This window comes from Talpa occidentalis, unplaced genomic scaffold (genome assembly GCF_014898055.3).
Source record: "Talpa occidentalis isolate TD23 unplaced genomic scaffold, MPIMG_talOcc4v2.1 talOcc4.11, whole genome shotgun sequence".
Lineage (NCBI taxonomy): Eukaryota > Metazoa > Chordata > Mammalia > Eulipotyphla > Talpidae > Talpa > Talpa occidentalis.
Window position 1 is genome coordinate 26,516,086 of NW_023601104.1, and position 15,363 is coordinate 26,531,448.

The 15,363-nt window shown below is 41.9% G+C and overlaps 1 protein-coding gene across 34 annotated transcripts in view; it reads right to left on the minus strand.

Moving 5' to 3' along the window:
- Positions 1-15,363, minus strand: part of RORA (RAR related orphan receptor A) — a 672,136-nt gene that overhangs the window by 86,009 nt on the left and 570,764 nt on the right. The window contains exon 1 of one of the 34 annotated variants that reach the window (XM_037502616.2): positions 11,020-11,120. The exons of the other annotated variants lie outside the window; for them this stretch is intronic. Within the exon in view, the coding sequence (XP_037358513.1) occupies positions 11,020-11,050 (31 nt within the window). The 5' untranslated portion in view covers positions 11,051-11,120. Of the gene's footprint in view, positions 1-11,019; positions 11,121-15,363 lie in introns of those variants that run through there. 34 annotated transcript variants of the gene reach the window in all.

Below are 15,363 nucleotides of genomic sequence, written 5' to 3' on the forward strand. Positions count from 1 at the left end.
AACAAACTGCAAACAATATATTAGGATAGACTGGATTTCTGGCCTGGAATATTTGATAAGAAATAAAATTACTATTGTGTGCAATGGTTAAGACTATTCCAGGTTTCCATTTTTAAACAACTTCTGTACCCTGAACCTTCTCAGTTTTAAGTCAACCATCCAAAATGAAAAGACCTTTCGGCTAGAATGTGATAAATAAGGTATGACTGTAATTTGCCAGAACAAAGTCTAAGAATATTTATTATTAATATTAATGAAAGCCTGCTTGTTCTTAAATTTATTTAAGTAGTTGGCAAAAAGTAATCACCTCTTTCTACCTTAAATGATCACTTCCAAAAGGAACTTATTAGAGGACTGAGGCACCTAGATCAATGGGGTGGACACAGGCATGAGGAAATAGAAGGCATTCGTTTGCTTTTCCCAAGTCTTAAATGAGAAACCTGACCATTTTTCTATTTTAATAGAAACATTTTCATAGAAGGGGAGAGCTGGGACATCTTCTGATGGCTATCAAGTCCAACCCTTTAATTTTATAAAATAGGGAAAGTGAGCAATTGAGGTGACCTGACAACTACAGAATACAGATTAAAGAAGAGAACCCACATCTTCTCCCACTCTAAAGAGGGGGGTTTCCACCACCGTGCACTGTTTCCCTGCACTGGGGACCAATGACTCATGTGTAAAATAAGGGTGTCGGGCTTCAGGGGTTTCTCAGCGAGAATCACCTGGGTAGCTTTTAAAAATTACCAATTCTTAAGTCCCACCTAGCCCAATAAAATCAGAACTTCTAGAAGTAGAGTCTGGACTTTGGTATTTTAAAAAGTTTTATGGAGTCTAATGTGCAGACAGAGTTGAGAACTAAGAGATAGAATGCCCTATAGGCTCCCTTCTAGGTTTACTTAAAACGGAGTTCTGCACTGGTTGGAGAACAATTCTTGGATTCTGGTCCCTGATCCAGGAGGCTGCAAGTATTGCTGAGCCATTTTACTGTTTAATTTATTGATTTTGTTTATTTTTTTACATCATTTACATCATTTTACATCACTGTTCATTTTTAAACAATATTTGCTTCCCCCATCCTCTCAGGTGTAGTCCCCATAGAATTTCCTTCACTGATGCAACCGTGCGTGCACCATCACCTCAGTCCCCTGTGCTGCTCCTTCCCTCCCTCTAATCCCTCTCCCTCCTCCCCTGCATTATACTGTTTTAATGTTGGCCTAGCTGTAGTCACTACCTGTATTTATCTAGTTTATTTACATATTTACTAGGCAGTGTCTATCTCTTCCCATCAGAATGCACACCCCCAGAAACCAGAAACTGCTGTCTCTATAGCATCACATCAGCCACAACAAGGGATAGCGTACCATTTTCCAAAGTAAATGGGGGCTTGAGTTGTGGTGTGGAAAGGGGTAGGCGGCCCTTCTTCATATCAACCAGAGCAGTGCTACTTTTTATCTTTCACCAGCCTAGAATCTAAGTGTGTAAAGCCCTGTGTGTCAGTCTGGTTCCAACTTCCACCACCACTAGGGTGAGAAACATAAACAGGAGACAGCGAAGAGCTCTCGGGACACTAAAATCTGTACCATGCTGTTGAAAAAAGCAACACAGAGAAGACATCACTGTTTCCACTTGAGCTGGCCTGGGTTTCTGCAGCACAATTGCCAGATTGCCACCACTTCCTTTTTTTTTAATATATATATAATTCTTACATCATTTTTCATTTTTGCACAATGTATGCATTTTCATCTTGGTTATATTCCCCACACAATTCCCACCCCTCTTATTTTGACCCTAATCCCTTCTCTCCTCCCTCCGCCCCTGCCGTAGTGTGTCTTTGGTTTACAGTTGCTTGTTGATTTTTTCTTTATTATAATTAGCTTTTTTCCTGGTCCCTTATTTAGGTTTGGGCGCAAGAGTATCCAGGCCTGGGGGAGGACTCCCAGATTGCAGGCTCAAAGGCTAGGGCTCCAGGCAAGATTTCAGCTGAAAACTATCACAGGCACCTCCAGCACCAAAGCAGCCTCAGGGTCCACTCCTGTTTGGGTCATTTCGGGTGAGAGATTTGTAGTATGCTCACTCCCCCTACATGCTTGTTTGACAACAAGGCCAAGACAACCAGAAGAACATCTCATATGTGTTAACAGCATCCAAACACTGGCAGAAATTGCCCTGGTTCTTGATATTCTTGCGTGTGGTAAGTGATGGCAATCTGGCAGTTGTGCTGCAGAAACCCAGGCCAACTCCAGTGGAAACAGTGATGTCTTCTCTGTGTTTTTTTCCAGCAGCACAGTACAGATTTTAGTGTCCTCTTCCACTCTGAATAGAGACTAAGTGGACCAAAGGAAAGCTTATACTTATCTTAATATCATTTACCTTTCTGAGCCTCACTTTCCTCATTAGTAAGAGGGGAGGTTTACACTAGAGCAGAGGTGTGAAAATAAGCATGAGTCTTGGTCACCAGGACTTTTTACGAACTCTTAATTCCTTGGTCTCACTCAGACCATCAGGGGCAGAATGCGTACAGGGGGTGGTGGAGGATGGGCATTGATATTTTAAATGCTTCCTTGCTGACTGTGATGGTCAGTGATATTGGGGAACAGGTGAAGTGCTATGGAAACTCACTGCCTATTTCAGCACTGGCAGGTGAAGTGAGTGCTGAGGACCACTGCGTTAGAAACACCCCAGTCTCTTTGTAAATCCACACCTTTCTGGGTACAGGGCTCCTGCCTAATGGGACTCAGCCTCTCAAAGGGTATAGGTAATAAGTAGTCCAAAGTTTCAGAGCTACCGCTTAGGTAGGATTTTAGAGCTAACCCGTGGCTTATTGGGAAAGAAATCATGTTCAAACGTAAGTATAATGATCAGTTTCACCCAATTATATCAACATTCTGTTGTGTCTCGCAAAATCTCTGTTGTTTTCAATGGCACGTAGCTCATGGTAACTGCAAACCGATAAGCCCAGTTGTCTTAAAGCAGCCTTCTCTGGCGTGGCTGCCAATTTCTCAGCACATTTTTTAAACGCTGATTCATGGCATAAGAGCCATGTTGGGGAGGAAAGTGTCTCAATTCTATCATAAAAGCGCACAGGTGGCACCTGAAAAACGCAGCACTTAAAGAGTATATGCTGGAACAAATTTACTTATATCATTATTATTTCTACCCCGGATTCTACAGAAGATCTGGCATGAGATAAACAAATTAAAAAAAACCCAACAACTGAAAAATGAAAATAACATTCTGTGAAAAAGTATTTCTTGTGTGGTGAAAGAATCACACTTCTGGGTGGCGCAGTTTGAAAAAAACAGTTTGCTTCAAATAACTGATGTGAAATGTAACCACAAGTCTTCCCTTCTGAACCACTATCTTATTTCTATGATGGAAAAGTCTAAACAGCAGGTTTTCCTTGCTTTCTTTCCTTCTCTGCTTTTCACGTAAAGCCAAGATTTTACCTCTCCAGCAGGAAAAAGTGAACACTGTCATCCTTTAAGATCCTGGTGCTTGCCTGTCTTTATTACTACCTTGGTTATTCCAGCTCAGCTCAGAAGCCTTGACTTCTGGAGCAATGCAAAATTCACATAAACTTGCTGTCTCATTCATATGTGTAGCATTGCTTACAAACAATTTTTAAGGAAATGGGAAGATCAATACTTATTTTTTCTGATTTCAACATAGAAATCAAATTGTCTTATAATTGTTTCATACTTGATACATCACCGAAATCTAAACCAACAATTCTCCTGTATTATCTTTTTTCCTAATGGTTACGTAAACACTTATCTCTACTTGATACTGTTTTAAAATATAAACTTTATGTAATGGTCTAAGAACACTATTTCTCTGGTAAATTGTATATGAACCAAATGAGTTAGTTATAAGATTTCAGAACCCAAAGGATTGATAGTTTTGCATCCATATCTAAAATTGTTTTATTGCCAAAACAGCTACACTAGTTTTCTCTTTCTAAATGTTCATATTTTTCAAAAACAAAAATTTTATTGATTTAAAAAGGGAAAATGCTAGATTTTGTTGATCAAAACGTCTATTTCTCTTTTTAAAATATTAGCAATTAGGGGAAGAATTCAAACTCTAAAAAATGTGTAAGACTACCAAATATTATAATAATTTTTTACTTTTCATTCACTGTGGGGCCGAACAGAATTTTACATATCAACTATCTTAAGTATTTTTTAAACTTCCCTTATTTCCTTCCAAGCAAACTTTGAAAACTCACTATCTCCCCCACAATTAATTTGATAATAATCATATAAAAAACACTTTTGAATCTGATGTGGAATGCCCCACAGCAACTGAGAAAATAATTTCAACCTTTGACCTTCTCCACTAGCATGATGGGAAATTCATTAGCACCATTATGGTCTTTAGCTTTCCATGAGTAGCCAACCACTAGAGGGCAGCCTTATCTCAGATCTGACACTACTTTGGAGAAAACATTTCATAAATGCTTCTAATGTTCCTTTAATTATTTTCACAATACCTTTGATTTTCTGGACATTTAATAGCCAACTTAAATGAGAATGGGTGATTTCAGGATTATATGGCCATAGACAAATAATAATCAGTTCAGTTCATCTGAAAGTACTCCTAAGTAGGTCAAAAAGTCCATGTTCAAAAATTACAACCATATGAAGACTGGTTATGGGATGGTTTAAAGACACAATCTAGCTTATGAGTCTTTAAAATTATTAAGCTATACTCTTCACTCATTATGGATTAGTTATAATTTAATCATACCGTAACTAGTATTCAGGTTCTACTTCTAGTACCATTTTTTCAAGAGGTTTTACAGAAACTGAAGTGTGATTGAGGAAGAAACTAAGGTTGTGGAAGGGGGACTGAACAAAATGGGGTAGAGAGGGACAGCAAAGATTAAGGATTAGAAGGGGTGTGTGTGTGTGTGTGTGTGTGTGTGTGTGTGCGCGCGCGTGCACGCGCGCACGCGCGCGCATTATGCTAGTAGTCTTTAAATAACCTTCCATGTGAAAGGCAGATTAAATGTGTCCTACACAGTTCCAAAAGAAAGGATTAGAATTAGGAATTAAAAGTACAAAACAGAGATTTTTACTTGACATAAGAAGGTTCTAATTTAAGATGGACTAGGCTACCTCTAATGAGATTGAGTTCCCTATCACAGGAGATGTTCAAGCATATCCAGACAACCATTTGTCAGAAATGCTTTGGAGAGGAACCAAAAGTTAATAAGGATACATATCTGAATGATTTTTAAGGTTTATTCATTCCTCAAGACTTTATGAAATATGCTTATTTGCTTTTAGTCAAACATATGTCAATCCAGCAGTCAGAAAGGTAAACACTCATCAACTGACACATGAGCTTCTGCAGAGCTATCTTAATTGTCATGAAAACAACCACAAAAGTACTCACAAGATCAAGGATTCGTGAGTTTTCTATGACCTAAAGGTATATTAAAATTAGAAGATGCATTTGTGACTGCTTCCTTTGCCTAAAAGATAAATCTCTTGACCAACTGTGTCATAATGGAGATAGGCTGCACAGGTTAGCTGCACTTCATGGTGTTCTGTGTTCTTTAGGAAAGTAATGCTAGGCCTCCTTGGTGGTGCAGGGGTTAAAGTCTCAGCACTATCAAGCTATCTCAAGCCACTGCAGCATGAGTTCGATCCTTGGCCAGGGGATTGCCCAGCTGCTCCCCTCAGCAGTATATTTCAGTAGATCTGCCAGTTCTGCTCCCCACTTGTCTCTGGTGAATCCTCTCATCCCCGCACCTTTGGCCTCTACCCCAGTTCTTATATGCATAAATAAATAAAAAAAAGCAATGCTTACATTTCACCCAGATCCTCTTGTAACAAGCAGACTTAATGAAAATCATGGATGAAAAGAGCTAATGATAAGCAAATAAGAATAACCCCATTTGTACCAAATTGATTTTATTAAATAGTAATTTAAAGATATTAGACTCAGCAAAGCATTACATAATTGAATCTATTTTTTCCCTTATAAATGCCAGAGTTACAATTTCCACTAACTAGAGACAAAGTTATATCCAGGACATTTTCACAGCTTCCTCCAGGGGAGGCAGCATCAGAAAAGAGTAGAAATTAGGGCTCTATTCCTTGCTTCACCACATATTAGCTGGAAGAGCTTGGACATAGCATATAACCTATGTGAGCCCAAGTTTCTTCAACTAAAACAGATGAGAATATCTATGACTTTTCTGGAAGGATAAAATGAGACGGGATTTTTCGTATGCCACACGGGACTACGCAAATACAGATTAGCATCATCCTTTTATTTATTTACAACATGCCTAGTAAACTTCAGAGGTAATGAAATCAAAAGCAAAAAACGAAATTGCTGACAAACCTAGGGAATCAACTTTGCATTACTTTCTATACTCACAGGAGCAAGATTTTAAAGTCATCATGCTGCTTCATAATATGATGAAAGCTAACAAATGCTGCTTAAAAAAAGAAAACCCAGAAACAAAAGATTTCAACTGATTTCTTGCATTTTGCCCATTGGCAAATATATGCTATTATCTGTCTATGTAGACTTATGTCTGGACATAACATTCAGACAATTTACAGAAAAAGCATGTTCCATCATGTCACATGAAATACTGAAAGATTGAAAAAAAAAAAAAAAGAAGCTCTACGATGATCTCTAAGTCCACATCTCAAAGACTGGGGTGAAAGGGAACTCAGTGGAGGAGCCGAGAAAGGAAAAAGAACTTGTAAATCATTCTTCAAAGGGTCAATATGTGGTCTTTGAGATAATATCAAATGTCAATTCACATCTGTGTTGTGACAGTGGGTCTCTCCAAATGATTTTTTTAAACAGAGAAACAGTGTAGCTGCTAATTCTGAAAACCTAGTCATACTTTTAAAAATTACTACATATGCAATATAAAAAGACAGTTTTAATTTCTTACTGATGAGCAATGTGAATGTTTAGAATGCATGTAGAAATTATTTCTATTACAAAGTATTCTTAGAAGACTTGTCCCATAGAATGGATTTTATGGATTGCTGGAAAAATGTATGAAAATTTTAAGAAAACTGAATTGCAACTCTACTTCTGCAGATCTCTCTCTCTCTTTCCCACCTTAGTTATCTATCCATCCAGTAATTTTTTTATTCCAGTAAATGGTCATTTTAAAATATTATTTTCCTAGACTCCCCATAGCAAATTACAAAGTGGCTGGGTGCTACTGCAGGTGCTTTGCAATTATCTACTTGCTGATCTCATCCGTTTTATTGTGGTTCACTTGGCTGGGAGGAAAAGATGGGAGAAAAGGAGTCTAGTAAGGACTATTAATAAATTAGATATGTAAAAACCCTAGATTTAAATCACATAATATATATGGTACTCATTTTATATGTGTGTGTATATATATGTATACACATACATAGGATTACTTATATGTGGAATTTTATTATTTTATAAACTGGGTAGCATTACAGAAATTACATGGCATGTTCAAATCGAGCACAGTGGTTTACATGAGTGCTTTGCAATCCAGTGATGTGATTGAAATAAATAAAATCAAGAGGCAAGGTGGGGGCAGAGAAGGGGGGAAAAGAGGTTGCTCATGAAAATGCTGCTTTCAAAATATTCTCTGCCTCATAGAAGGTCCTAGCTACCTATCCTCCCACCAACAAATAGATTCAGAGATCGTCTTTGTCTTTAGAGGAACTTCGACCCCTCCTTACTTGATGAGCACTCAAGTCCAGCCATCACCCCACTCCCGACGCTACTCCTCAAAGGTCACAAAAGTGGGACGAAAATCCCAGCTAAGGACCTCACTGAGACGGTGCTTAAAATAAAAGCAGCGAAAAAAATTCAAGTTTCATTTGGTAAAAAGAAAAGTCAAATTCTTCAAAACTATAAAACCAGATTTCCTAGATTTGGAAATGCTACTAAATCAACAACAATCAAGTAAGGAGTGTTCAAAGCAATAAGGTGCCTTCTATTTGCACACAAATTGTGCTGGGGGAAGAATCTTTTCTGGGACAGAAATTCCCTTTAAGCCTCCCTTCACACTCTTAACTCCGCTTACATGAACAGAGGCTGAGGACTCAACACGATGCAAAGGGGTATATAATCTACTGAACTGATGATGAAGCGCTTGCTGGCCCTTTCAGCACTGGGCTGCTGCCTGCCATTTATGTGCTTTCATGATGAGTAGAACAAGTGCTCCCCTGATTATAAATGTTGTCAGTGGCTCTCTCTGTTTGCCCAAGCAATCCAAATGGTATTGGAATTTTGTTAATTAAACAAAAACAAAACTGAAGGATGAGACCAGAGTTGCTCAAATGAAGATTTATTACTTCTAAGCATGAAGCCACTTTAAACCTAAACTTATTTGACTACTAACACAGAGGAAGGATTTTCTTCTTTGGTAAGTTCAAAAGGCCTGATTTACTGATGTTTAAAAAACATCAGTAAATCAGTCAACAAAGAGAATGTTTCTCTTTTATGGTTGCTTGTTCTCTCCTCTCCCATCCACATGCATACACATAGCAAAAAGCTATGTTGTAAAGACTGTTTCGGTTTTGCCTGAAATATCTAATTATATAAACTCTCTTACATATGAAACCAATTTAACTATTAAAACTGAGAAGCAGTAGGGAAGTATTTAATATGATTTGGGGCCAGTTTTTTTCCCCCCTTAAATCTGATATGGAAACATTTATAGCATTCCTCATTTTCCCACAAACTATTTTACTTCAATTTAAATTTGCACCAAAGCAAGATAATCCCATTAAAACACAGGATGTGATGATAATGGAAATGATATATTCTAATTGTCTAAATGCATTTCACCCGCCCCCCCAGGGCTTATAGAAAAACTGCATTGCCAGTACATCCCAGCTTCTTTTCTCAAAGCTCACCACGAATCTATTATCTTATGGCAGCCAGAGGTCACTCCAAGACAAATGTGTGGGTTACAGCTTTTGGGGTATGATGGTGGGGTATGATGGTGTGATTCTCATGATTATTTTACTAAGGGATTGTAAGGAACCCCACTTTGTCCTCAAACTTCAAAAGCAAACACCTATGTACTTGGAAACATCAAAATTAATGTATGAAAGTGTACTCGATTGTTTGATGATTACAGCTCATTAGGGGAAATAATCTTAGGCTCTAGCCCTCCCCTCAACCAACACAAATTTTACCAAATAAGATGGGTAAGGACTGGCACTGACACCTCCCAAATAGCAAAATGCATTTTATATTTTAAAGAGAAAACATGGGGGGGGGGAATGTCTTAACTACAAAGGCAGTTTGAGTCGTTTTGCTTTTACAGGATTAATGAAACACAGGAAATATAAAAGTTTTTTGGAAGGGAGGGGAGGAGCACAGATTTCCTTTATATAAGAAGTCGGTAAGATAATCTTACTTTTTTTATTTTCAAAATAATTTTAAGTGCTTAAAAACGTGGCTCACAGAGAGGTTTCCTCTCTTTTACTTTATCAGTTCCATCCTAAAAACGATTAAATCCTATTTTCCGCAAGTCACGGGAGAAAGAAAATTTGCTGAGCGCACGTCGAACAGAAAGATTTCATCTTAAGCAGCTCACCTTTGCGTCCAGTACGTTTCGGCCTGTTAATAATTAATAAAAGGATGCCACCCAATCTCCAGTGGAGAAAGGCAAAGCTCGGCGATCCGAAAGCAAACCCAGCGCGGACACCCAACTGGTGTCCTTCATCCTGGATTGCAACAAAACCTGAACCTAGCAAACATTTAGCGCGCGCCCGGCGTCCGCACGGACGGGCAGAACCTGCAGGCCAGTCTGGATCTGTAAAAACGCTGCGCATTAGGGGAGCCCTGTCCACTGCAAACAGATGGGGCTCTAAATCCCCACTCCCAGCCGCGGGGTCTGCGAATCCGCTCGGACCGATTATCTCCGCCGAGGAAGATGCTGGCGCACTAGCGGGAAGCGCGTAGAGTTTCTCCCGGGTTGTTTGTAACAGTCCTCAGAGCGAGTCTCGGTTTCTCTGGGCCGCTCAGGCGACTTCCTGCACACCTCCAAACTTTGACTTTCCAATTAGAAACTTCCCTGACTTGCAATGGTTTCTTTCCTTCTCCAGTGAGAACCTCGCCAATCCTCTTTTCAAACTGCACCCCAATGCCATCCCGCCACCGGCCAGGCTAAGGAATCTCGACCAGGGCTGAAGGCCCGGCGGGAAGACTTGGCCGAGACCAATTTGAGCCGGTCGGTCCTCACCGCGGTGTAACCTCCACCACTGGCCGCGAATTCCTTGGGCAGATACGTTGCCTCCCCACATCCATCCACAACCAAACTATCGAGCGGGCAGGGGCCGGGTGGTGGGAGTTGCTGCGCTGTGGCTGCGGCGGCCGCGGAGGGAGTCTTGGAAAGCTGGAGAAGCCCGTCTCCCTCCAGCACGGGAGCTTTCGGAAGTGGCCTCTACGGGACGCGGCGCTGACCAGCCGCACTTTCCTGGTCCGCCGCCACTCCGGCGCTCGCGGCCGCCCAGCCACCAAGTCGGGGGGAGGGCGCAAGGCCTGGGGCGCTGACCAGTCCCCAGGGATGACATCGCGTCCGCGCGCACGCACGGCCCGGCCGCAGCGCCTCCCCTACGTAGGCCGGAGCTGTCCCGGGTGCGGGCCCCGGGGACCGCCGAAGGCGCCCCGGGCTTCCTTGGAGCTCCCCAGACCCATCCCTCCCTTCCAGAAGCGCAGCGACTCCCGGCAAACTTTCTTCCCGGAGCCCCGCCGGGTGCCAGGCGGACCCGGGCGACTGACAAGGACCCGAGGGGACGGAAGAGGGGGGTCCAGCCCCTGTGCCTTTGCCCCCAACAGAAGGCAGGCCGATCCCGCGGCGGGGCTCAGGTGGTGCCATTTAGGTGGTCCAGAAGGCCCTGGCGGGGCTCCGGAGCCCAGCTCCGGGCGGTACGTGCGTTCGGGCAGGCGCGCCCACCCCTCCCCCTGCGCACCAGCCTCCCCGCCCCCCGGAGCAGCCAGCCCACCCGGCCCCGGCGGGGCGCCTGGACTCACCTTTCATCGCTGCGATCACAAAATACATCATTTAAGCCGCGGTGCGGAGAGCGCAGAGAGAGCGGATGGTCCGACCCCGGAGCCCCCTCTGCCGCCGCCGCGCCGCCGCCGCCCGAGCCACAGCAGCAGCTGCCGCAGCTGCCCGCCCGCCGAGAGCCATCCCGAGCCATAAGAGGCTCCATGTGACCGGCTGACATCACGGCCGCCGCTCTGTTTACACCGCGCCCCTCCGCTTCCTCCCCGGGCGGGAGGCGGGAGGCGGGCGCGCCCCAGCGCCGCGCCCCGCCCCGCCCCCGCGGGCAGGTGAGCAGCGGCGGCGGCGGCCAGGCGGGCGCACCCTGGGCCCGGCGCAGCCGTCCCGCGCCCCTGGCCCACGCCTGGGCCCCCAGCACTCGCCTCACACCCGCAGCACCTGTGGTCCTTCAGGCGCTTTCTGCGCAAAGCGCCCGGCTAGGCGCGCGCCTGACTTTCTGGCCCCACCCCGTGGGGCGAGAGGCACGCAACCCGACGCTCTCTTCAGGCTCCCTACCCGGAGCCCCCAGGGGTGGTAAAGGTCCTCGCTCCTTGGAGGGAAAAGTTGGGGTGGTTGTTCGGGTGCTGCGGTCACCCTCATTTCCCATCGCCCAGAGCGCCCCAGCTCCATTCTAAAGGTAGAGTCCTCTCCAGGACCGTGGAAAACGCAGCGGCGTAGAGTAAGAACCGCCTAAATCTCTCCTAGGAGCCTCGGCCAGGGCAGAGGGAACTCCTCCCACCCAGAGGTAGTAGCATTCACCTCACCAACATCCCTGCCCCCCAGGACCATTGATACCTGGAAGGAAAGCAGAAAACTGTGCAATCACTTAAATGAGCTCCACTTGTCAGCCTCTTTGAGGCACTAAATTATCAGGCTCTTCCACATCCAGCATTTTTCTCCAGAGAACCCATCTCCAAGCCGAAAAGACTAGTTTTCACACCTTAAAATACCAGACGTTGTGACAGTTTGGACAGGGAGGGGAAAAGTCCGCTAAAGGTCAACTTCGTGAATTTTAACTTGCAACTAAAACTTAATTCCCTTCAAATTTTGAAGTTTAATCCTTAAACTTAAAATCATGACTTATCAGATCAAACTCTTTGTGATGGATTTCACATGCTATATACTCAGAGTCCTACTTGAAATTTTGGGAAGCATGTCTGTAGTATTGAGCAGAACAGAAAAAATAAATCAAGTTAAGTTTGCATATCTAGTATTGTTCCTTCACACGACTTCAATGCTACTTTCTTTTCTGATGGTCTGCATTTACATTTAAAAATGAAAATACTACATGATTATCAGTTATTGCATTCATGGTGATTCAACAAAGAAAGTCATAACATTTTTTCCCCATGTAGCTGAACTACTTTTGCCCCTGAGTTGGGCCATAAATTGTAACACATACACACAATCAGCACTGTAATAAACCAGGATCCATCCATTCACCCCCACTTTCCACCCCTGACTTTCAAGGTATAGTTTACCTAGTGCACTGATTCAGAGGGTTAAATAAATTCACTATACCTTAAATCAAGCCATTACTTTATAAAAGTTTGATTTCAACTAAAGTCATCCTAACACAGGTTTTCTTTAAAGTCTTCCCAAATAAAACCAAAAAATAAGAAAAGGAATTATATAAGTGTGAAGCCAAGACCTACCCATGTTAACTCAGCTGTCCAGCCATAGCGAAGTGGACAAGAGTTTCAAATGAATCAATCATACCCCCTGTGATGTTTACAATTATGAAATTAAATCACACCATGTTCCCATGATGCAACTCCATCTCCCAGTGAGGCAACGCCCCTCGGTTACACTGACACCATGATCATTCCTATTTGATACTTGATTTCCCATGTGCTAACACTTTAGCAAGGAAAGGTAATACCAGGCTATCCTGTCGCTGTCCTGTATGCTGTCCCAAGCACAATTTTCTTTCCTTTACACCATTAAAGGATGGAAAAACATCAGAAGCTGTATTATGCTCGGAGGTATATGCTTCCATATTGGTTTTAAAGGAATCTGGATATACAACTATTTGCAAGTGACTTAAAACAGTATCCTGCTTTAGAAGATAATTCTTTGACAATGACCAAATTCATTAGCTCTAGTCTGTCTGTTCGACAGCAGACGCCACCAATGTAAATAGCTTACCTTACTAGTTATTGCTATTTATTTCTAGATCATTTCAAAGGAAATCTGTAATTGGGAATGACAAGTAATGTGGCATGTACTCCTGCAATTACAGGTAGAAGAATCATTCATCCTATAGATATATTCCCAATAAAAATAAATACAATCTCATAATACTTAAAGTATTTACACATTTATTTAACAAAGACATTTCCAGGATAATGTAATATGACCTTGCCCTTTAGAAATGTATCTTTTACATCCTACAACTAATGAGCAACAGAATTTCAGATATTAAGTTTTAACCTTCCTGTGTAGCTAGATGCTATTTGTAATACATGCCTCTATTAAATGTCTTCCACTTTTAACCCCAGTTATATTATTGTTCTTTATATTAACACAAAGCTCTTGTTAAATGTGAAAGTAAAATGAGAGACTTATTTAAAAAAAAAAAAAAACAACTCTCCTGGTATACAAATTTTCTGTGGAATTGTAAATCTGCAACCAGATAAATCAGTTAGGAATAGAAGAATCCATACCTCCCTTCAAAACCACCATATTAGAGCTATAAATTATATATATATATGTGCAAACTTTTACCAACTACATAGTATAACGAAGGAATAATTTTTTGGATTATAGTAAATAAATCCTTATGGAGTATTTGCAATGGAGGACAACACTTAAACAATGCATTCTTACCATTTTAAATATTTTTACCAAGTGTTCTAAAAAAATACAGAAAAAGAATATTGCTTATATGAAGATAATTAAACAAGCTAGGAATCCTTTACCATGAATGGGATTATGTTACACATTACTTCTTGTCTCAAGTGTTTTTGTTGACTAATCTCAGAAAAAGAAGGGACACTGCATACCTAATAATACATGTAGTTCAACCCAGTGTCTTCTAGAGAAGGTTATAGCCCCACATGGTATCCCTAAGTACTGGATTTCACATTGAATCTGTACTTAGCAAGGATGTAGAGAGCTATTTCTGATGGCAGGTTGTTCCAAAACTTCTAAGAAAAGTATGCTGTATTTTTTTAAAAAGATGACAGCATTGTATTTTATTATTTATTTTATTTTATTATGCATACAAGAACTGGGGTGTAGGCCAGAGGTGTGGGGGTGACAGGATTCACCAGAAAGAGTGGGGAGCAGAACAGGTGGATCTAGTGCTGAGTGATCTGCTGGGGGAGCAGTGGGTGAGACAGGGGAGGTCTGCTGTGCCAAGTGTTTGCTCCCTGGCCAGGGATGGAACTTGTGCTGCAGTGGATGCCTATCCCATAGCTTCACAGTGCTGAGACTTAACCCTTTGCATCATCAGGGAGGCAGTATGCTGTATTTCTACAGGCTTCTCTAAACTAGAGTATAATCAGTAAATTGGTGCCAATCTTCCCACATTCAGAGATTATATTAAAAATATGGTAGTTGACTTCATGAAAATGTACTTGATTTCCCATCACACAGGGTCTGATCTCTTGGTACTCCACCCCAAATCACATGTACAGTGCTACCAGGAAGAATGGCAAACCAACAGATCAAAAAAGGTATCCCAATTTGGTAAGCGGTTCCTAATACAAAGATGATTTCAAAGTTTGCCGATACAAGAAAGAGAGAGCATTTTGGCAATGTGGCTCTGTCTCGCCAGGCTCTGATTCTCCCTCTCCAGTGTGGCAGCTTGCTAATTCAATTAATTTCTTTTTAGTTGAACAAGAAAGGGATCAGTGAAAGGTTAATGTGGTCCTAGGCAGCTTGATTCAGCTGAATCCTTTGCCACCAATGCACTGTGATCTGTAGGAGCTAGGCCATACTGGTTGACACAGAGCCAGGTCGCCTAATCTTCTACAGACCAAACAGGGTCAGATCCAGGGAGCTCTATGCGAGAACTACAACTAAAAAAAGCTAAAGAGAAGGCACAGGCTTACCTATAATGATCATAACTTTGTTCAATTTTGAGTCAGGAAGAAGCCAGTATCTCCTATAAAGGAGCACTCATAAATGGCATAATATTGGTGAGGTGTGGAAATGAAAGATGATTCCCTATTTATGAGTATTAAAGGGGAAGGGATGAACAGATTGATACAGTTGGTCTGTCCTATCCTTTGTTTTAAAACAAATATACATGTAGACTTGAATGTAATTGTAAGTGTGCATATTGAGTTCATGAAATACGAGTTCATGAAATAAACTATATTTTG